This window comes from Paramacrobiotus metropolitanus, unplaced genomic scaffold (genome assembly GCF_019649055.1).
Source record: "Paramacrobiotus metropolitanus isolate TYO unplaced genomic scaffold, Prichtersi_v1.0 Parri_scaffold0000012, whole genome shotgun sequence".
Lineage (NCBI taxonomy): Eukaryota > Metazoa > Tardigrada > Eutardigrada > Parachela > Macrobiotidae > Paramacrobiotus > Paramacrobiotus metropolitanus.
The window spans coordinates 1,193,402-1,215,925 of record NW_026570232.1 but is presented as its reverse complement, the minus strand read 5'-3'; the positions used below and the strand labels follow the sequence as shown (position 1 = coordinate 1,215,925).

Below are 22,524 nucleotides of genomic sequence, written 5' to 3'. Positions count from 1 at the left end.
ATCACATACATGTATGTGCTCTGAGCGCGTGCTGGCGTGCAGTAAGTATATTATTGTATTGTCTCACATAATAATAGCATAATAATAAAATCTAATTTAGTAAAGTCCAACTACGGTCAGCTTTCGTGCCTACTGCGTACCAAACAACTTGATTCAGCAACAAACGCCAACCATTATTAAGTTCAAATGTGTACATGAAATTTTAGTACCCAATTTTCCAACCATAAATAAAACTCCAGGCAAATCACCTTTCTGCACGTAAACAGACGCGAGAAAACCGATGCCGCAAAAAATCAGGAAGAAAGGAATTTATTTAACCGTTTTTTGCTAATGTGCAGATTACAGGAGCACTGAAATTGTACGGTTCCGATCGAACAAACTCAAGCGCATGACAGCCGCTTTCTTACATGTGGCTTTATGCGACAATCTTTAGAAAATGCTCCTATTACCAAGTCTTAAGTTGGAATGCTCGATTAGGTATTTATCAACTGTATGAGTTATATAGTACGATTTTAATTCATGCGTAATTATACTCTACGATGTTTTGTTCTTCATTAATTTTGTCGACGAAATATGCTGATTCTCATACTCAGAAGAAGTTCTTCACTGCAAATAACTGCAGACAACTGGATGACCGTAACTTCTTTTTTTAATAGTTTTCACCACCACGTACCATTTGTATAAAAAAGCCGCAGCACAGCAAGCTGTTTAAATTTTCTAAAAGCCATTTCAGCCAATTATAAAAGCATTTAGGATAAAGCACACAAAACGGCAGTAAAAATTCGGTGTGTTAGTGCTAACTGTTATTAATAGGCCTGGCAATCCATTTCACATCGATGCCACTAAAAAGGTCCATTCTGCAAAGCAGCGGTTGTTCAGCATTAACATTATCAAAAAAATAAATAAATTCCAATGAGGAAAAAATAACAACAATGTGTAAACGTACCGTATCTAGTAGCCGCTGCTGTAAGTCGCCGGGGCGGAGTAAGAAGGAGTATTGTAAGCAGGAGCGGCATAAGGAGCTGGGCTGTAAGGAGCAGGGGCGCTGTAGGAGCTGTAAGAAGCAGGAGCGCTGTAGGAGCTGTACGAGGTAGGAGCGCTGTAGGAGCTGTATGCCGGTTTGTTGTATCCATAGCTAGCCGGTTGCTGGTATCCGTAAGAAGCGGGTTGCTGATATCCGTAAGAACCCGGCTGCTGATATCCGTAAGACGCTGGCTGCTGATATCCGTAAGAAGCCGGTTGCTGGTATCCGTAGGAAGCTGGTTGCTGGTAGGCTGGGGCTTTGTAGGCTGGCGCGGTGTAGGTGGAGTACGAAGAGTACGAGGAGTAGGCCGGGGCAGTGTACGCTGGGGGAGTGTAGGACGGAGTATAGGACTGATACGACGACGGTTGGTAGGCCGGAGCAGCGTAGGGTGCCGGTGAGTAGGAAGAGTACGACGCCGGGGCAGTGTAGGACGGGGAGTACGACGCCGGTTGGTAGGCTGGGGCAGCGTAGGGCGCCGGCGAGTAGGACGAGTACGATGACGGGGCAGTGTAGGAGGAACTGTAGCCACCGTACGCGGGTGGTGAAGAGTACGCGGGTGGTGCAGAGTACGCGGGTGGTGCAGAGTACGCGGGTGGTGAAGAGTACGCAGGTGGTGAAGAGTACGAGCCGTACGTCCCCTGACCAAAGGCGGAGCACACTACGAAATCGAGGCAATACGTATTACACTAATGGGTCACAATTAATTATTATAATATGCGGATGACCTTTAGTGTATATATATATATACGTATGAGAATATTAGAATCTTTAAGCGTATATTATTTGTACATATATGAATATATAAAAGAATGGCTTTATGCACAAATTTATAAGCATACGTAAGTAGATTAGTTGAGAAGTAATGAGCGAAAGAATCTTACCTAAGGTGAACAAGGCGGCCGCTGTCAGCACTGATGCCATTTTGGAAAAATTAACTGCAACAGTACATAAGATGTGTATACAAATACAAGTAATACTGATGTAATGTTACTCTACTCAGTAGTCGTTATGCATCTGATAAAAAATAAAAGCGTAATGACTTACGTGGTTCTGTATAAGTGATACTCCGTCCGTAAGGTAATCGCTAATTACAAAGGCACAGTGCAGGAAGTAAGCAGAACTTGTTCAGCTGTAATCCAGAACCGAAAGGTGTGATACCAAACTGTGCGGCCGTTCCAATCATTTTATAGCCATGAAACCCGTAACGGGTTGGCGCGTGAAACGACGCTGTTGGATAACCGATTCTTACTGTTGTACAAGCGTTTTTTTCAAGGTGGGAAAAAGTTCAAGAGAGAAAAAACTGACAATAATCTTGATTGTATTGTTATGTGAATTTAAAAGTTCAAAGTCAAGTATGGCATCAATGCGGACGTATGTTTCTGATGTCCGATGGGAAAGACTTCTGCTATGGTCAAGAAGTGCTTTGACCTGCATGCCTTGATTGAATTACAATGCTGTACCAAGGTCCTCCCAGCGTGCCCGAATTGTTTGGAGGTGTTTGCCCGCTGAAGGCAGTGCTTTCCTGCTGACAAAAAAGTATGAGCAGCATACGAACGGTTAAAACCGCTCGTTTTGCCGGTCAATGGGTACATACGAGTATCGATATATCATACATGCAACATTGTATAATATCGAATACCGATCAGCCGATGCTATCAGTTACGATTAATCAGTTCCAACTTTTAAAATGTAAACGACGCACTTTAAAATTTTAAAAACAGGATATTATGGAAATTATTATGCTTAAATTTCGCCCATAATGTGAAATCAACATACTGCATACTACCAACTTTCGATTACATTAATTTTTCGTGCATTGATTGAATATGAAAGGTTCAAGTTTAGCCTAGAGTGTGTTTGTAGGTGCAAAATACATTACACATGAAAACCGACATATAAATGAACCTACTCCCTATATTTCAGATTTTTTTGCCTGTTTTCACTGCCGATGCATTAGCTTACAGCACTATGCTTACAGCATGCAGCGCAGACACTGAACCATCCCAAATAGCGAAATAAGCAGTTTGTGTGAAATTGGTTACTGAAGGTATTACGCATACTTGTTTACAGCTTTTTTGAACTACATTTTTGCACTACATTTTTTGCTGGTTCGACGTCGCTTTTTAGGTTTTCAGAAGCCATTATGCAATATCCAGATGATATCATTGGCCTTACCAAAACAAGACTAAAATTTTATTGAGAAAGGTTTTAGTACAACTGGTTTAATAAGGGTTCAGTGCAGCTACTGCTGCACATTATAATATACTTGTATTTTAATTACGTCAGGCGGAAGAAATGCATTGTGTATCGAATTAAGGTCACAACTTCACCCGTCCCACAGCGTTAAACTGTCGGCAAGTGAAATAAACAAATTTGGATTTACAATAATTATTAAAAGGCAATGTGTGTGTTTGTAAACGCTTTCCTTATTACGCCTGCGCTATGATGACAATTATTAATTAAAGAAAATGGTAAACTGCAATTCTGGTGGCGCAGGCGCACGCACATCTTGCCATGGTTAGCGCAGCCAAGCTGACGGTACAACATCAGATACAAACGCCATGCATATGTATTGTACAGTACGTCATATATGCTAGATAAAATTATGCAAATGATACTAGCGCTAAATAAAATATTAAATATGTGCTGGTCTAACGGCTACAAAGTATTTATGCCATTCATCGTCGCCGTTATGCATATTATTTGTTGACTGCATTATTACTGTGGCAACCATAAAATTTATTACTTATGCACACAAACAGTGTTCGCACGATTTAAAGAAATATCACGAATGCGTGCATACGTGTAGAATTAAAATTTTTGACTAGTTTCGGGATTAAACCATTGTGGTGATCCTTAAGAATGGATATACAGAAGGCTTCATAAATTTTTGTGTGATCTCTGATAAAAATAAGTAGGTTTATAGAAATGTCTCAGCTTTTATTAATTACGAGTACTTGCATTGGACAGACAGCTGCAGACGGTGCTGTGGTATTAAAAATGCGTATAATATTAAAGTTGCCAGTATGATTATCATCGAACAGACACCTTTATCTCAAGATTTATCCAAGGTCAAGAAGACCTATGAGTTGTATGATTTCTGTAAAATCTTTATAACCATTGCATCGCCGGCATGCGATAGAAGTATGAAAATTAACTGTGCAATGATAACTGACAGTAACCTTTCACAATTGTCAGACAGTTTATTCTTATTCATGAAAGAAATTTTTGTATTAACAACACACAAAAAATATCATAGAAATATATCACACTCTCCCAGAAGAATTTAATAAATTTTTATGATACTATACGTAGTTATGCTGATCACTGCTGTAACAAAAACGTTTGTGCTATATGTGGGTGAGAAAAAGATGCAGATGTTAGCTATATTTGTATAATTATTATTATCGACGGTGGTCATGCAGTTTCGTTGTATCGTATCCCGGGGTGAATCGTGTGCTGACCATTTGGTACAAGATAAGGTGGTCGGTAAGGCCGGCTGTCGGTATCATTCTTCCCGGTGAATATATAAAGACTGTACGTGGGAATGGGCGAAATGTTTAAATCCGTTGTACTGTTGACACGAATGGTAGGACTTTTTGCAGTTGTCCGGTAAGGATTAGGATTGAAGTGAGCTAGAGGCATACCCGGCGGATAAGAGGAAAATCTCTTCCGTGGCTCTGAAGGTGGTCGCATATAGCGCGGATTCGGCGGTGCCGGGTAGGGATAATCGCGGGGTTTCCGTCGGCTGCTGCCGATGCCGGTCATGTTGCGGCTGTAGTAGTCATCTGAATCCGGATGGATGGCCGACAGTCTGCCGTGGTCGGCACTGGACGAGGACCATCGGGGTTCCGATGGTAAATTACGGAATCTGTAGGATTGATAACGCGTGGGAGCATGAGGTAGTGGACTGTACACGGACCCGGCTTTGGGATGGGCGTTCAGGGTGGAACGGTTGTACGGTTGTTGACTGTAGTACGCCGAACGGTAATCCAGCCACCTAGTAAAAATGCATTTAACGTAGTCAACAAAATAGTATAAGGGAGGAAGAAAACACGCCTTAACATCTCAGAAGGCGTTGGCATATAACTGAATGAAACAAATTTGCTTTTATACCCAAACCAGTTTTAAGATACTTTTTATTAGGTAATATAAAAAAAACAAAACAAACAAACATAGCGTGGCTCCACACAAGAGCCACGAGCAATGCGTTATCCTTTCAGCGATTCTTCGTTACCGTAGAGTAAGGAAATTAAATTAGCGGATACACTAACGTTTACAAGTTATATTAGATGCAAATCCCGAGCAATATGTATGATAATTCTTGCTCATATTCTGCAGTGCTCAAATTTGTTTTATTTCAAAAAATTAGCAACCACGAATTGTTTTAAGCTATTTTAAGAAGCTGAAAATGATTATTTATCTGTAAGGACATGTGCATTGTATGCAGTATGTAACCAGTCCCAGAGACTAAAAACTGCCACGCATTACTTTGACTGGCTTCGGTGTTCCGCCAAGGACATATTCGGGGAATGCCTCGTGCTGGAAGGATGGAAAGGAGTATCTTTGCTGCATTTGATGTGGAATATGGTGTTATCTGTCCGAATTTAATGAGATTTACAGAGTTTAAACTACAACAGTAACACAAATCATAAGCTGTAAATAGATAAACTTAGTTGATGCATCACCTAAATTCCAAAAACTGTATAACGTATGTCGACATTGTAGATAGTAATTATTACAATTAAATAATAATTACTATCTACAATTAAATAATAATTAGTCATGCACCAAAATTTTTAATAAGGTTTTGACCTGTAATTCACAACGCATATAGATATACCCTTGTAATCTTGTACATTACGATGCTTCATCTAGCAGTCCATTTTTTATTAATCTCTTGTTGTTACTACATATTTGTAGAATGCGTAACTGGTCATAATACTTTTGCAAATTTACCAGTATACGTAGCTGCAGCTGTATTTCATTGATTTACCTGACTGAAAGGCGTGAAGATCATAGCTGACAATAACATCGTTGGTGTCGCAGTAACCTAATGATGAGCTATGAGCATAAGGCGGAAGTCCATGATCAATAAACTGAAACAACTGCGGGAAGCCATCGTCGTCCGGCTCAATGGAATATAATTCCGTCCTGCCGGAAGGGCTACTCGTTTGGAAGATATTGCAACAGCTCTCGGTTTTTATCTCTCTGATCTCCGTGACCTGTAAAGCGATTATACTGCAGTCGATCGCACACTCACCAGTCAGACGGCTAAACTTGTACATAACCTAATTAAGTACGGAATATGCTTGCAAGTTTACTACTCAGGTATTTAATGTAATTAATATACTCTGTACATTCAAAAAATGATGCATGACGAAAAAACAAAATTGTCTGCATGGCAGGCAATTATGTACTGACAGTACTGCTAATAAATTGCCTCTAGTAAAATACTCTCATATACGTGTGTAATGTGTATGCATGCAGTGTGGCCCCATATCACAACGTGTATCTTCTTATGCAGTACTCTTATTTCTAAGCACATAAGTACTGTATTTCCGAGATCATCTTTGACACTTACAGCCGCACTGTCTCCCTGGAGACTTCGCAAATCTAATACTCCATGCCGGCCAGATTTGCCAAACTTTCGGGATTCATGGGAATAATCCAAAAGGAAAGAATATTGGTTAGCATGAGGGCAGCAGCAGAATGATTTGTCAAAGGCATTTTCCGGCATAATTCGCTCTGATACAGGGCAAGCGTCATTCTCCTTTTCAGCGCGCAATGACAAACCAATTACTAAGTGTGATGTTTGGTAGCCTTTTGAAGACACGAACTTGATATCTTGAGCTCCTGCAAAATATAATGAGATATAATTCAGGACTATAACGTTACTCTTGTTTTATCGATCACGCAGTCTAAACAACAGCAAAAATAGCAAAAATCATCACTGCTTCCATAATTCATATACTCTGCAGGTATCCTTCGGGATAACCGGAAATCTTGAATGGAGAATATTGAAGTGCTGTTTGTGAAGCCTACTCTAGCCGTTAATACTATTATCTATAAAACTGTGAGTAATATACGGGTTAATTACCATTCATCGTTCCTTAATTTAAATGCATTAAGGTTTCTGGTTCATACCGCACAGACAATGATCCACGGTGAACGGTTCGTAAGCGCACTGCGTATTCCGCCCTCCTCGATACTCAGCTGCTCCCAGTGTTTGCTGGTATTCATAGTGCCTGCTGACGCAATGGCCTCTGTGGAGGCGAATTTCGAAAAAGTGCAACAATGATCGCCTGGTGCCGCTGCGTTGTTGTAGATAGGCCACGATCATGGAGCTTGTTTTATCTGGCCGTTTCCAAGCGGTGACCTTTCGGGTGTTCTGTATATCCGTGAACCCGCACAACCGTATCTCCCCATGTTTTACTAAATAGATGGGAGCCAGAGTATCCGCAAAGGGCGCACCGGCTTCTTGATTATCGTTCGCGAAAAGCAAGACGGTCCCCGCGCCGCCAAAAAATACTGTCTATCGAAAATAATACTTGTAATGGACTTTATATTGCTGTTTTCATTACGAAAATTCGCGTGCAGTTGATTATAGTCATTACACATACGCGCTGCTGCAGAACAAGTTGTATACTGACCTCGACATCAGTCAGGTATTTGAAATAGAATGCTTCCAGAGCCGGAAATAACGTAAAACCGCCAGTGTCGTAATCCACTCGATATGGTCTTGTGTAATAGCCTTTTGTTAGGGGTATGACAAAATGCGCAGGATTCTGTAGGTTGTTCCGATCTTCTACCACCTGGTAACATGCGAAACATGCGGCACAGTTGATAAACGAACGGATGAAAGTGTAACTAATAAGGTAAGGCTTTTTAGCAGTATGATGTAACGTATAGATATAAAATAATCCCATTTAAAAGTTCCGTTTTATAAAAAATTATAAGAGTGAGTACATTTTGTTTCTTATTCGTTTTCGGGTTGACATTTTTTTGGCTTAAAACATTTCGTTGCGCCACCCTCGACTTGTATTTTCAGCATACGTACAAATATGTTCACTGACAAACCGGGGCAAGACTGAGGCGATTATATTTATTATATTTATGGAATTACAACTTCTGGTTAAAAATGCTTACAAAATTGTACAGCCGTATTCTTACAAAGTATGTAAGTCTTACACTAACCTTCAGCTGGTGGCATGGGTGCTCGATATCAGTGACAATACCGCCGGTCCCGGCAGCATGGCCGTTATTTGCCTCTTCATTGCAGTAGAGTGGAAATGTCAGGATTTTGCCGTTTGGATTTTGCGTACAGTACAGTACAAAGCTCCCCCTTGTCAACAAGCGTAACACAATTATCAATTGTCGCATACGGCTTATTAAATGAATATCGAGCATATACATATTGGGAATTTCGGGTCAGGTGTATTTAAAATGTCGACAATCGTAAAAAGTGAAATCAAATATTCAGTTGATAATTGTTGTAGTATATATGGTACACTAAAATACTTTATTGGGCAAAGGCCATCAGTGTAACAAAAGTGCATACGCGTAATACTACTTAAAATGATACAAGTTTAAACGTTAAAAAAACAACCAAAATCGTTATCGCCGTCAAAAATCCTAGGACGTATGGTACACTTGACGTACATGGGAAGCGAAACCACAGCACTGCCGGATGTGATGGGGAGGCTGTTGAGGGACGACTTCGTTTGACGCGTGACGTATCTACATTCTTTGTCTTCATGCGGATAGGGGCCCTGCTGCAGAAAGTATTCGCTTTCAGATTCTCTGCAACAAAACTGTTAGTTACAGACTTAAAGTATAATCATTATAATATAACAAGAAATAGGAATTGCTGAACGAGAATTCCCGTATCCACGAAAACTGTAAAGAGTGTACACATCACTGGTTTTCTATAGTAAGCAATGGTAGTAAGTAACTTCGAGCTTTCTGTACCTAGAATAATCGTAATCCCCTCCTGCATACTGATTACGTAGTCGGCGTTCCTGAGTTTTCCTAGCCGCATAACTACGACGCTGCTCTAGTTCGCTGCGATCGTAGTCGTCATCGAATTCGGTGCCATTGCTGTATGACAGACGATCAGGCCGCTTCTGCTGCTGCTGGTCAGACCCATCCGAACGTGACCCTTGGCGAGCGTAGGCATCCGCTTCCAGCTGCCTCGGAAAACGCCGGCGTTCCGGATGGTCCGCAAACAAACTATAAACAATCAGTTTCCAGTGTTAAAAATGGCATAGCGTTCGCGTTATCTTACTTATCCACAGCAAGTACATAATTTGTTACTAAAAGTGGTTCTTTCTTCATACTGCGTACGTATACGTAGCAAGTTCAGTATATCTGCACGTATCGCGCGATATTTCAGTTTATTAGAAGTTCACCGTTGTTTTATAGCCGTTTGAAGTGTAAACTAGTAAAGTCAAAGTGATTTTTCATCAACAATAGCGTTAAAATTACGTCATTATAACCTTAACAACTCCTAAAAATCAACAAGCAGAACAGTTGTTTGAATTTTGCCGAAGATGTGCTGACTTTCAAAGTATATGAACAGTGCACTTACGTTCGAGTCAGAGGAAACGAACCTGAAAATTTAAAAGCCAGTGAATAATTAATGTAAATGCTGTTGTTTATTATCTAATTATGTAAAGCCTGTATTTAGTAGATATTCTGTAATTTATGTACAGATTTCGGTTTGGTGAGAAACAATCAGTTACCATTGCGATAATAAGGTCGCAAGCGTCGGTGCACCACAGATTCGGATACATCGTCTCTCAAAGGATTCGCAACAAATCCTCTAGCTGCAACGAAACTGCGATAATTTGACCAAGTACGTACCAAGCGCACTGAAAAAAGCTTGGACATATGTACAATATCAGACGATGAAATGCAAAAAACTGTAACATTAGTAGCGAACTAGCAGTGGCAAAAATAGTAAGCTATTTGCAGTTAGTAACTCCATCGGCATGATCAGACTTAAGTCACTTACCTGCATAAAATGCCAATTGAACGAATATAAATACAGTACTAAAGAAGTCCGGACGTAGCGATTGTTTATGCAGCATTGTTATTAATTTGTTTTTCTTATCCTGCTCATGATTTTTAGAATAACACTACAGGAAAAACGCGTTTATTACCCAAACCGGGAAACGATTTCTCCCCGCTGTATAAGTTATGACATGTGCGGCGGCGGCTAACAATAGCAGCTTTGGTTTTCCTACTGCTGTTTTACTGATGGTAGCGCAATACCCAGCCAATTCGTCAAAGGTCAAATATCAGTCAAAAGCCTTTAGCTAGGTTCCAAACACAGTAATGACCGCTACAAGGCAATGCCTCAAGCTGTGGTTTCCGGGAAAACGATTGCTATCTTTGCTCGTGATTTGACTCAGTCGAATTTACATGACAAGAGTTTAAGACAACCATCCATGACTTCTCAGGTCTGTACCGGTACATATAACTGAATACTGCAACTGTACTGTGCCCTTCCAACTGGGTATAAAACATTTTCAATATCTAAAGCTATATGAAAAAACGATGCGAAAGTCAAAATGATTGGTCAGTAGGATGACAGCGCGGTTCGTACACATTAAGTCTTCACAAATTATCATCCCGGCTTGATCACTGCAAAAATGAAAAATTTTTTCTTTAGGTATCTTATTTATAGAAGTTCAGCAGATCTAGGGTATTATCAGTACGATGTGACACGTACAAAGTGTCATGGAGATAAAAAATACCTGCAAAAAGCGATATGCATGGTTTAGTAACTGATTTCGTGGGTGGCTACTGCATATTATAAAGATATTAATTATTACTTTTAATAATTATGTTGTCAACTAACAAACAGCGTGAAATTGATGGTTTTCATCGAAATCAGTTCTGTGCCGATACTTTCTTACTGCTCTAAACTGTAGAATTTACCTTTGCATAAATAATCTCATAACATCCTTAAACTATTATAATTCTTAAATTCACTTTCGGAGAACGGATCATTAGAATATATTGGTATAACTGCAATTGCATAAGTACAGCATAAATAATATTTTTTTTGGAACAATAAATGCCGCACCATTATCGACATAATATTATTATTGACATTCACATTTCAACCAAAATAATAATTTCAGGCATTTGTACTAGAAAACACGGTAATAACCGCTGAAGCACAACATTCCTTTACAGTATTACAACAAGTATACAAATAATGTTTGAGATACAAAAAATCATTTTTCAGTTTTTTGACACAGCTCTTTTATCTGCCGTTGGTCCGTGCCGATGGCGAATAATACCCGCCCCGTGTGGAATTCGTGAAACGGATGCCGGTATGCGACGACGGAGCGTACTGCGCCATGTCGTAACTTAACGGTGCCGGCTGATAGACATTGTATCCCGGCTGGGCATATCCGCCGCTGTACAGCTGCGGCCCATAGGTCGCCCGCGACATGGAATAGTTGCCGTAATGCCCATACGGATCCGCATTGTACAGATCATTTCCGAATCCATGCCGGTATGTCCCGTTATACGGGCGCTGATACTGTTGTGATGCTAAACGATGAAAAAGCGGATTGTCGGACATATTCAGGTAAATATTAACAGGACGCTGATCTTTACTGTAGTTGGCGCGCAAATAATCGTATTTGGGTTTACTGGCATAGTTCGTGTTGTTGTACGTGGTGTTGTAGGAGTTGGATCCGTTATAGTATACTTTCGCGGCGGCATAACTATTGGGGCTGTTATATGCGTAGGCGGCCGGTGCCGGTGAGCCGGCATAGGAGCTGGGCGCCGGCTGGGCGTAGGGTGCCGGTGCCGGTACGGGAGCCGGTGCTGGGGCGGTGTAGCTGGGAGTCGGATAGGCGGCGGGGGTGTTGCTGGTCGGGGCTTTGTAATTGCTGTTGTTGTAGCTGGACGTATAAGTCTTAGCCGGCGCTAGCGCATATGGGGACGGACTGTGAAATTAAAAACATACAAATGCAGTTTTCTTAAACTCTTGCTCGCATAACTTTCTCGGTGCAGAGCATGATGTTTGAATAAACGTTTATTACGTTACGCGCTCTACAGGAAATGTAAAACAATTTTGGGGTAAGGTAAAACATATAAAACAAATTATAAACATTTGTAAAACGCAAATTATAATGAGCAACGGCGTCGGAAATTTGCAATCAGTTTAATTCTAAGCACCACTAAAATACTGTATAGGAATTTTCCTTTAAAAGTAGAGCCAATAATCCTTCCACAAATACAGATGAAAATGCAGAAAAGCAAACCTGTGCCGACTCTGTACGTACGCAGTGTAACTTGTTCGTCCGACGTAATTGGTCTTCTCTTTGTACGCATCGTTGCTATATTTTCCATCCCAATTACACCGAATATGGTAGATCGTATTGTCTGCAACACGGGATTTACATAAATAATTAATAGCTCCAAATATGTATTTTTGAAAATGCATGTACGATTCAAAAAGGTACCTGCTTGAAAGCTGTGCAAAGTGTAACTGACAATGACATCGTTGTCGTCACAATATCCAAAGGAAGAACTTTCGGCGTACGACGGTAATCCATGGTTGATAAACTGATAGACCTGCCAGCCGCCATAACGATTCTGTTCCAATGTGTAAAGGGATGTTTCGCCGACTGGACTTATGGTTTGGAATACCGGGCAGCATTTTTCCGTTTGCAACTGAGAGATTTCCGTTGCCTGTAACCATGCGACCGCAAGAGGAAATGAATCACAACTGCATTTATATGAAGTTTTAATCAGAAAATTTACCGATTCGGGACCGGCGTATAGAGTCTGGAACGCGTTATCGTCATCCGACATAAAATCAAAACTGCGCGACTGCCCGGAATACTCGATAATAAACGAACGCTGATTGGCCAGCGGACAGCAGCAAAACGACTTATCATACTGGTTGTCCGGCTGGAGACGCTCTTCCACTGGACACGCCCCATCCGTCTCATACTTAACGTTATTGCTCAAGGCCACGCCCAGATGGACAGTTTTGTGGTAATGCGGCGCCCGAAGGATTTGTAAATCCTCCACTCCTGTTGCAAAAAAAAAGAAACTTGTACGTGCAACGCAAACACGAAAATTAATATCAAGTTTTTGCAGTTTTACCACACAGGCACTGGTCAATGGTGAACGGTTCGTAGGCACACAGCGTGTTGCGCTGTCCATCGTAGACCGCCGCGCCAATGGTCTTCTGGTGCTTATACGGTCGCACATCGCAGTAGCCATCCTTGAAGCGGATCTCGAATAAGTGTAGCAGGGTTCGGCGTGTATTGCCACGTCGCTGCGAATACACCAAGATGATGGAATCCACGCTCTTCTTCCACGCCGTCACATCCAGGACGTTCTGGATGTCGGCGAATCCGCACAGGGCGATTTTGCCGTCCTTGGCAATGTACAACGGCTGCACGGACTCGTGATAAGCCGCTGTCGGCTCCACGTTGTTATTGGCGAAGGCCAGCAGTGTGCCGGCATGTCCCAAGGGAACTGACTGCAAAAAGGTCATTCATCTACAGCTTACGCCAAATACCAGATGTGTAGTGTAACATCTAACTCTGAGGATTGCAGTAATGTTTGCAGCATCTCTGGCAAGCTCAGTAAATTAACTGATTAAGTACTGTATACAGCATCGTGTGGTACTTGTATGTGGTTAAAAATTGCAACAGCGAGCAATTTCGAAACACTTCAAAATCAAAAGCTACGTAATTATTTGTACTTATAAGCGAAACGCAAAACTACCTCAAAATCCACCAAATACTTGTACTCAAAAACATGAAGGCACGGAAGGAGTTTTAAGGTGCTAGACGAATAGTCCACTTGGTACGCAGCAGAATGACCCGCTTTGGTCAAAGCGATAATGAGATGGTTAGGCTTTTCCAAATTGTTTAGATCATCCACCACCTATAAGCAGTTATACGGAAACTAATTAGATGACTGGCAAGTATAGTTATTGCGCCATTTTACTTCAAACGCGCACATTAAAGTTCTAAAACCTATTTTAGATGTTTATTATTCTACATTTTATAAACAAGCCACCGGCTGGATATAACTGTAACGGTAACGTAAAACGTAAGCTTATGTGGTTATACCCGGATGTCGAAGCATGTATTGTCGATAAGTGTTGGTGTGGCATCTTTGCCCATTCCCTCGTCGCCATAACCGCTGCAGTACAGCGGATACGCCAGGATTGTTTTTGCCGGATGTTGCGAACAATACAGAATGAAGTCACCCCTAAAGCAAAATAAATTATTGAGGAACAGCAAACGCAAGCAGCAAAACCTAATTTCCGACTAATAACCTTTTTCTTTGACTAAAGTTGTTTGTTTTTGTTAACCAGAAACTGCAGTCTGTTTTTCAAAATATGCAAGCTGTAATTCTAAAAAATTTTTAAAATAAGCAAACTGTTATACAAACATATTAACGATAGTGAGAATACTATTTATTAGTCAGGTGAAAACGATGGATAAAGGAAGTTTAATTATAAAATTTGATAAGCACTGTGTTGCGTATGCTGTTATACAAATTCTGAAGCTTACGTGGGAATAGAGACAATAGCACTGGCGGAAGTGGTGGGAATGTCGGCATGTGACGACTTGGTCTCCTTCGTCTGGATGGGGCAGTCATATCCGGATCCGTACGCTTCCTGCGGTTTATTGTATGTCTGTCCGTAACCATTATAACCGCCATTATAGGATCCTCCGTATGGGTTAATTTTCCCATACCGGTCGTACTCCGGTCCGCGCAGTTGTTCGTTTCGGCCGTACGAATCCCGGTTATCGTATCCATAGCGGTCACGGCCATCGTATCGGTCATAATCCCGGCCGGCAGTATTTCGTCCCAACGCGTACGAATCATTACGCCCATAATCATAACGGTCATTGGCGTAACGTCCATCATTGTACCGTCCGTAATTATCGTTGTCGTAGTCCCGATAACGGTCAGACCGGTAAGGACCTACATTTTATTGGAAGAAATAAACATTTGTGAAATATGTACCCGGTCCCCCGGATGATGAAACCCTGATAATAAAGTACAGCGCACCGGTGTGCGCGTTTCTTATATGCGCAATAAACTGTCGCAGATTGAAATAATCGCTCATTTTTTGTACACGGCACGTAATCAATGCTAGCAAGACGGCCATCTTCTTAAGTGAAGCACAGTATTCACCTGAACTATTATAACGGTAATTTCCCCTGTACGTGGAGTCGTAGTCATCTCGGCCGTAGTCGTCATCCCGGTATCGGTCGCCGGTCATTCGTCCAGACTCATAATTATCGCGGTCATCGCTGTACCTATCCGCATATCCGTCATACCGACGATCATCGTACGGTTCCGCTCTGTAGCCCTTTTTCTTCGAATAATCCGTCCCCCGCCCGTCGTAACCCATCGTCCAGTTATAACCCGTATCATTGTGGATCATCCGGGACGCCGTGTAATTTCGTGGATAATATCCTGACCCAGTGGAGTTGTAATACCGATTCGGTCGCCGGTAATCCTCACTGCGGTAATATTCCTCGTCATTATACCGATCGTAGGTGTCGGGACGTCGGTCGTTGTAGTCTCCGCGGTCATAGTTTACCGAACGGTTGTAATAGTTATTGGGATAGTAGTCATTGCGATACGGTGTATAGGAGCGGTTTTGATAGGTTAGCCGGTCCGAATACGGCGTGGGCTCATCGGCGAACGCTGTGTAGTTGGCCGAACTGGAATTTGGAGTGTGACATTAGGAGAAAAATCTTTGACCTTATTAATGCCTGTATGTGTGCGATTTCGTGCCGATGGACTTACAGTTTTTGTGGTTGCTTTTGGATGCCGGTATCTATTGAAATATCAATAACAGTTGTGACATTCAACACGCACCATACATTGTGTAATCAAGAAATGTTTTGATGAATCTTGCTTTGAAATCGTTTACATTAATGCAGATTAAAAATTCATGACATTGAATTCATGCGCACATACATAAGTACACGACTCACAAAATTAATGAGCAGTTAGTAATGCTACAGAACCAGCTCAAACAGAATGATAACTGACAACGCAATACTTCGAGAGCCAGTTTATGGGAATTCGCTTAATTTTTGTGGCGAAAGGCAGTGCGCAAAAGTTGTAAAATGCTCTTTTTATTTCTTTCATGTCTCCGCCTTCATAAAAACATTTAAGCATTTGTAATGGCGTAAATTAATAATAATATTATTTTATTGTTAGTATCGTTGCGTCGATAGACCGTGCCATAAAGAATGGCCTGGATAGTGAGTAAGACACTAAGGAAGCCAGTCCGCAACAAATCTTGTTACCTCGTAGATTACACATTCAGTCTTACACTCGCATTCTTACACAATACCTAACGTACCACCGGACCCTAAAGCAAAAATATATTTTGAAAGTTTTGCCCACAACTGTAATTCGCACTTATAAAAAAAATAAGCTTTTAAAAAACTAACCTTTCGATAGATACAGGGATTCCTTAAGAATTATGACTTACAATTCGTAGAATAGCTGTTAGCTCCAGTGTATGGGGTTTTGTCCGTTGATGCACACCGTACGGCAGCTGGAAAAGGCATGCAGGAATTTGTTGTATTATATAGAGCTTGCGCTTATAACTCTAATAAATAGATTTTCTAACCGTTCCCATTTTAGATACTTTTTACTGTATATACATCAGTGTTTAAAAGCCTCTACCTGCACTTTGTTTGACGAGAAAAATAATTGTGAAAAATAGGAGGAAACAGTTTCCAACAGTGCTAAAACAAAATATCTTCCGCGTAACCTCCATGCCGACTGATAACAATAACTTGCGGATTTCAACCATGCAAGTTTTAGTTTATGTAAAAAGTCACAATAACTAAAAAATAATTAACAAAATAAATTATCAATATTACACGAATACAAAACAGAGGTTTGGGTATACGGTGGTCGGCATGGGCACGCATGTATGCATGTGGATGTCAAAATCCAGCATGCTTTGCTACATGTTGGTGGACGAAGTGATTCATATCGAAAAGCTAGAAAAAAAACTGCACAATGCTCCTACAAACCTGCTTTGCATCCTCAAACTTTTTACAAAACTTTATCATGATTTGTCGGCTGATGTTCTAGTTTATTCACTTAGTCACTCTGCCGCTTCGATACAATACTATGTGACCTCAGAAGATTGGTGTTTAACGAGTAGAATGCAGAGAAAAGATACACAGACATTACCATGTTTCCTTGTGAAATTGATAAGCCGACGGTTAAATATAAAAAATAAGTCGAATGTGCGTAGTAACCGCTGCTATCGACTCCATAATCAAAACTATACTTTATGGTTCATCGTTGTACACATTTACTTCCTTCACACTTTACGGGTACCTTTATAGTTTATACGTACGAGTACATCAACCTAACCGAGAATTAGCGAAGTGGGCAAGACGATTTGGCAGGAAACAGGCGAGAAACGTGCAGCGGAGTTTTTGCGCCAGAGGTTCAGCATCGAAATTCAACGTGGAAACGCGGCATCCATCCTGGGAATGGCACCGGCCTCGGCTAATTTAGATCAAATGTTCTCTGTAATCCGGCCGCATGTTCCTGCTGTTTGTTAATATTAGGATGTGATGTTTCTTTTGTGAATTGTAAGCTTATCTTTGTATTCGATCAATAAAGTACACCGAGAATTTAATTTATATAAATACAGATTTGTGCGTGCGATTATCCAACTTAAAAACTTCTTGCGTTGTTTTTTTACATAGCAGTTATTGCTTTGTCTAGTTACAGTTACTGCTGATTTTAAAGCATTTAAGTGGTAAGATAATTAAAAATAAACTTCTGTGTTTTTTAGTTGATATTAATACAGTACTAGTCTTGTTTCCGTGAGCTGATTTGGTTTTATTCCATTGCAAGGCGCTCGTAAAGCTCAACTCTAGCACAACAAACAGCATGACGTATTTGTATTATTAATTATGGCGAAACTGCAAAGGAGAAAAATGAACAGTAAAACTCCAAAACATGAAATTGGAAATTGTTAGCTGGGCTCTAACTATAAGAAGGATCGCGCAGTTTAGTTATTCAGAGGCATACACAGTTTAAGACAGTTGCCGGTATCCAATCAATGAAATGTTTGATTATAACTTTTTACTATGGCAGTGGTTAGGTGGTGCTTCATCCCGGACCTGCAACAAAAGAAAACTTAACTCAGAAACACGAAATCTGATGAATATTGGAAAACAATATTTACTGCAACGCACCACCGGGATGTTGAGAGTCAATGAGTGCAGCATGGGCTGCGCCAATTGCACCGCCAGCTACGGAGCGACCGAATCCCATATCAAGTGTCGGCTTGCTTAGGCGTTCCACGGCCAGCGTCGACCTCTTGACATTGCTTCTGTAATACGTGTCCGCTCTTTTTATAAATTGATAATGAAGTATAAATAATTAGCATACAAAGGTAAATGTACTTGTACAGCCGTACATATATTAGTAAACATATAAAACGCAACGCTCTTTAATGTGGCTAGGAATCACTTGTCTGTATCAACCGCAATATGTCAATTGTAGGTATAATATCATCAGCAGTTGTGATTTACTGTGCCCTTTACGTACCCCGCTGCGGTGAATCTTCCGGAATTAATATCAGAAAGCAGATTCTGCAACAAATGGCGATCGGATTCCAGGGAATCGATGCGAGCAGCTTTTTGCACTAATGCATGAATGAGATTTTCTTCCTGGGACGGCGTCATGTCCTGATGCATGGATATCCTGTTGGAAAGTGCGAGAGTTAAGCCGAATATGGAACAAAATTATCAAGCTTGCAATACAGATGTTTCATACTTGCAACCATAAGAATTATTAGTAAAAAAATTGGCCTTACTAATATAAACGGAACTGAAATTAACGTATAAATCGCAATTGTACGTACACTTACGTATCTGAATTGCGTACTTACAATTTTGTCACATCAACCGGCGCGCAACGTCCACTGTGTATGGACTTCAAAATAAGAAACACACTATAAGAAAAGATAACAGCAACGTCTGTTACGGAAACCATGATTTCGGAAAAAGCGGTCGCAGAATGAGAAATTTCTTCAAACCGACAATTCAATTGGAAGAAAATGCAAAAGCCAGTTTTTACCTGTTCGACAGAGAAATCTCTCGCGTTTTATACCTGTGGCAAACTCTGAAACCGGATGCAAGTCATTCCAGAATCCCAGAATCAGCCTAGTGAATGTATCCAAACGACTTTGGAGAAAACGAAAGATTCATTACTCGAAAGATTCCCGACTGGGTTCGTGCCTATTTTTGAGGCCGACTTCCGTTCCGCCCAGTGTCAGATCACAAGACACACAAGTTGAACGACATAAAAAATACCCCGCGAACAGCTGGGTGCGGTAAGACTACATAGACTCGCCAATGTCGTGCAACTTAATTATAGAATTTTCACAAAACTGCAATGTCCTGAATTTGTTAACAAATTTTTCAATATCAGGGTACCGAGGCTTTCATCTTTTGTTAAAGATACCCCACTGCGCCACCGGATCTTAATTTGTCGTGCCCAGAAATAATTCTGGATTTCACATGACCGCGAACTACATGGAATTGTTGATTGAGCTAATTACCAAATTTTTATGTACACGCACAGATTTATTTGGCACAAGTCTAAACCTCCTACGGCTATCGTTGTTGCATGTAATGAATTGCCGAATTCCGGTAGATTACAAAAATCCCAAATTAACCACCTTAACATTCTGATATAATTTTTTAATTTTTAAAATCATCACTATGCAGGAAGTAATTATTCAGGATCATTATGTTCCTTCTGGCATACAAAATTTGATTGATTTATTGATCGCCGTTCGGCCATCCGCTGTAAATCACAAAAATCACCAGAATAAAAAACCTACTGTAATCCATGTTGCTGTTAACGAAAGTATACACATGTACACTGAAGGCAAATGCACTAACTGGACACAAACATAAAACTGTCTAGTATGCGACCAGTTTGACTTGGTTCTGGGGTGTGGTGCAGTAGAACGAATCCTTGAGAAGATGCAGGCCCTTGCAATATTCGGGAATACCGACGAACTTTCCGTAGACGATCTTTTTGCAGTAGTACTGTTGGTCGCAGATCACCATGGTGTCAATGTTGTAGATGTCGAACGCCCAGACACCCGTCTGGAACACCTCCCAGTAGCGGGTCTCAAAGTTCCATCGGTACAACTTGTAGTCGCGGCTCAAGTACATCAGCGTGCCGTCGTTACCGTACCCGGCATCGATGGCGTTGTTAACGTCCTTGTCGCGGATCCACTGGTGACCGGCATACAACCACAGACTGCCGTCGTCCGACACGGCGAAGCCATTGTCGCAGTTATGGGGGGTGACCGTTACCATGTTAACTGGATTGGGCTGACCGGGAATCTAAATAAAGCCAAAGGTGACAGTACTGGTATATTTTAGACAAACGATCAGTTTGTGTACAGCGCAAACGTACATTATTATTACGTAACTTTACACGTTGATTTACTGTATGTAAGACAAAATGCAGTAAGCACTTACAATTAGTAGAATACATTAAGCAGACAGGAATAGATGTGCGTAAGATGCATAAGATATATAAAATACATGTACACATATTACATATACATGCATACATTTAGGTAGTACATAATTATATCATAATTTGGTAACTAAATAGAAAAAAAGGTTTTATTGATAGTTAAAATTTACCAGTTCAGGAGCATCCTTATAGGTCATACGGTAGATATTTCCAAACTTGGTGTAGTCGATATACCACAGGCAGTCATCGTAACCGTGGAAGGCGTACTTGACATTGGTGGCCACGCGGGTCTGGTCGTGCTGGAAGAGACCGTCGGGATCGACGCGGATCAGTTCGTACTGGGTGTTGACGTAGTATTCGGTTCCATCGGGTACGGCGACGTTGACGGCGGAGGTCTCACCCGTAGCGGCGATGACGTTGCCGGTCTGGAGGAGGATGGACGACGAGTAGCCGGTACCCTGGTAGTTGTTGCTGCTGTAGTTGCCGTAGTTGGTGCGACCGTAGTTGGTTCCGTAGTTAGCGTACGCGGGCTGTTTGTAGTCTTGCTTATACGCAGTATTATAAGGCGGATTTTGCCCAAATACGCAGCCCGCTACAACAACACAACGAAAAATCTCAACATGTTTCTATTTTCCCAATGCACATATCTGCATATGCGATCATAAATGTCTCCACAGACTTTCAATAAACATCTTTTTGTAATAATCTTTTACTGTTATCAGTAAATTGCAGTACGAGTGCATACCGTTTAAATATACGTATACTGTATACCGATATGGAGAAATCTGCTATTCGTGATTAATATATTTGCCGGCTGCTTACCGAGTAAAATAACGATTGCCGCAATTTTCGCCATCGTAACCGTCAGTAAAATCCGCAAATACGAAATCACTAAATGACCAGATTATGGAACCGCATTCCATTATCACCTCTGCGCTTTACTTTATATACAGCCTTTGAATATTTCAACGATTCGGCCACTGTATCCAACAACCATTACATAATGAGTGATATGATATCCATCTATGGACTTGCTTTGGATTTTTTGAGTCAGTTTTCCGGCAGTCTCCAGCTTCTTTGTTTTGAACGTTGTACGTTATGCAACGAAACGGGATTATTACTTATTGTTAATTAGAGAACCGTACACAACACGTCGTGCTTACGTTAACGCCACATAAAGGTTTACGGCAGTTTTTGATTTGTTAGTAACGATGGAGCTGAACCGCATCGCAATTATTTTCTTACCAAAATTATTTTCTTCCATATTGGTATATATTATGCGATTCATGTAATTTGAGAGGTATGCAGCAAACCGGCCGAAATAACATCAACAAGAAAGTTGTTGGTTGTACATCTGTATATCTGTACTGTACTTAAATGCGCATTATGCTCTCGCAAAAATCAAAGTGGCAAATGCGCAAGGACGAGCGCTGCGCCTTGCTAAAATAATATAAATTAATACACAATTACAATACTGCAATGTTTACTCGTAATCTTGTTTTTTCAATTGCAAGACAAATTCCCTACGAATGTGGTTTGAATACCAAAGCAACTAAAGATGTTGCAGCAATAAAATAGCGCACATGTACGACTGCACTCATAGACTATCTTGAACAGAACCATACGTATAGATCTGTGTAACCTCCTAACTGAGCTAATTCCCTAATTGCTTGATATAAGGTGCGAAAAGGCGTGGGCGTTAGAGAGAATGTTTTAATTGGTAATCCACAGGTATCGCCCGTTATGCACGAGCTTGCGCAATTGGGCGACCCAGACCGCGCGTGTGCCCTTTATTAAACCTTTTTCGAGCCACGGAGTACTATGCTCTAATCGTTATTTCAAGCCTTTCCATCGAAGCAACCGTTGCTCTTTAAAAACGGCGTTACCGGTTAGAGGCGATGCATGTATAAACAGTGTGCGGTTTTATTAAACATTTAATG

General features: G+C 41.0%; 5 protein-coding genes across 7 annotated transcripts; all 5 read right to left on the bottom strand.

The window, feature by feature from the left end:
* Positions 1–641: 641 nt before the first annotated feature.
* LOC129583949 (uncharacterized) lies at positions 642–2,226 on the bottom strand. The gene is made up of 4 exons (XM_055476011.1): positions 2,069–2,226; positions 1,906–1,959; positions 947–1,682; positions 642–857 (listed from the first exon to the last, which is right to left on the bottom strand). The coding sequence occupies exons 2-3, from the start codon at positions 1,943–1,945 to the stop codon at positions 952–954; spliced, it is 771 nt and encodes a 256-aa protein (XP_055331986.1). The 5' UTR covers positions 1,946–1,959; positions 2,069–2,226; the 3' UTR covers positions 642–857; positions 947–951.
* Positions 2,227–4,207: 1,981 nt separating this feature from the next.
* Positions 4,208–10,283, bottom strand: LOC129583939 (uncharacterized). Its single transcript, XM_055475993.1, has 12 exons — positions 10,041–10,283; positions 9,769–9,852; positions 9,615–9,636; positions 8,996–9,256; positions 8,687–8,827; positions 8,222–8,369; positions 7,678–7,839; positions 7,172–7,559; positions 6,609–6,880; positions 6,021–6,249; positions 5,516–5,621; positions 4,208–5,024 (listed from the first exon to the last, which is right to left on the bottom strand). Exons 1-12 carry the CDS (start codon positions 10,114–10,116, stop codon positions 4,442–4,444), a joined length of 2,472 nt encoding a protein of 823 aa, XP_055331968.1. The 5' UTR covers positions 10,117–10,283; the 3' UTR covers positions 4,208–4,441.
* An 810-nt stretch (positions 10,284–11,093) lies between these two features.
* LOC129583905 (uncharacterized) lies at positions 11,094–17,026 on the bottom strand. Of its 2 annotated transcripts, XM_055475941.1 has the most exons (13): positions 16,736–17,026; positions 16,539–16,604; positions 15,842–15,872; positions 15,221–15,756; positions 14,590–15,007; positions 14,143–14,284; positions 13,793–13,954; positions 13,163–13,544; positions 12,815–13,089; positions 12,514–12,742; positions 12,334–12,433; positions 11,660–11,994; positions 11,095–11,593 (listed from the first exon to the last, which is right to left on the bottom strand). In XM_055475941.1, exons 1-13 carry the CDS (start codon positions 16,863–16,865, stop codon positions 11,301–11,303), a joined length of 3,099 nt encoding a protein of 1,032 aa, XP_055331916.1. In that variant the 5' UTR covers positions 16,866–17,026; the 3' UTR covers positions 11,095–11,300. The 2 variants fall into 2 exon arrangements, with proteins under 2 accessions (XP_055331915.1, XP_055331916.1); XM_055475940.1 differs by having other exon boundaries at positions 11,094–11,994.
* A 914-nt stretch (positions 17,027–17,940) lies between these two features.
* LOC129584138 (uncharacterized) lies at positions 17,941–19,345 on the bottom strand. Of its 2 annotated transcripts, XR_008689845.1 has the most exons (5): positions 19,163–19,345; positions 18,975–19,037; positions 18,632–18,787; positions 18,277–18,413; positions 17,941–18,201 (listed from the first exon to the last, which is right to left on the bottom strand). XR_008689845.1 is itself a non-coding variant. In XM_055476251.1 (4 exons), the coding sequence occupies exons 1-4, from the start codon at positions 19,076–19,078 to the stop codon at positions 18,191–18,193; spliced, it is 408 nt and encodes a 135-aa protein (XP_055332226.1). In that variant the 5' UTR covers positions 19,079–19,137; the 3' UTR covers positions 17,941–18,190. The 2 variants fall into 2 exon arrangements, 1 of the variants encoding a protein (XP_055332226.1); XM_055476251.1 differs by lacking the exon at positions 19,163–19,345 and having other exon boundaries at positions 18,975–19,137.
* Positions 19,346–19,800: 455 nt separating this feature from the next.
* LOC129584053 (uncharacterized) lies at positions 19,801–21,529 on the bottom strand. The gene is made up of 3 exons (XM_055476151.1): positions 21,407–21,529; positions 20,755–21,176; positions 19,801–20,445 (listed from the first exon to the last, which is right to left on the bottom strand). Exons 1-3 carry the CDS (start codon positions 21,438–21,440, stop codon positions 20,014–20,016), a joined length of 888 nt encoding a protein of 295 aa, XP_055332126.1. The 5' UTR covers positions 21,441–21,529; the 3' UTR covers positions 19,801–20,013.
* Positions 21,530–22,524: the final 995 nt, after the last annotated feature.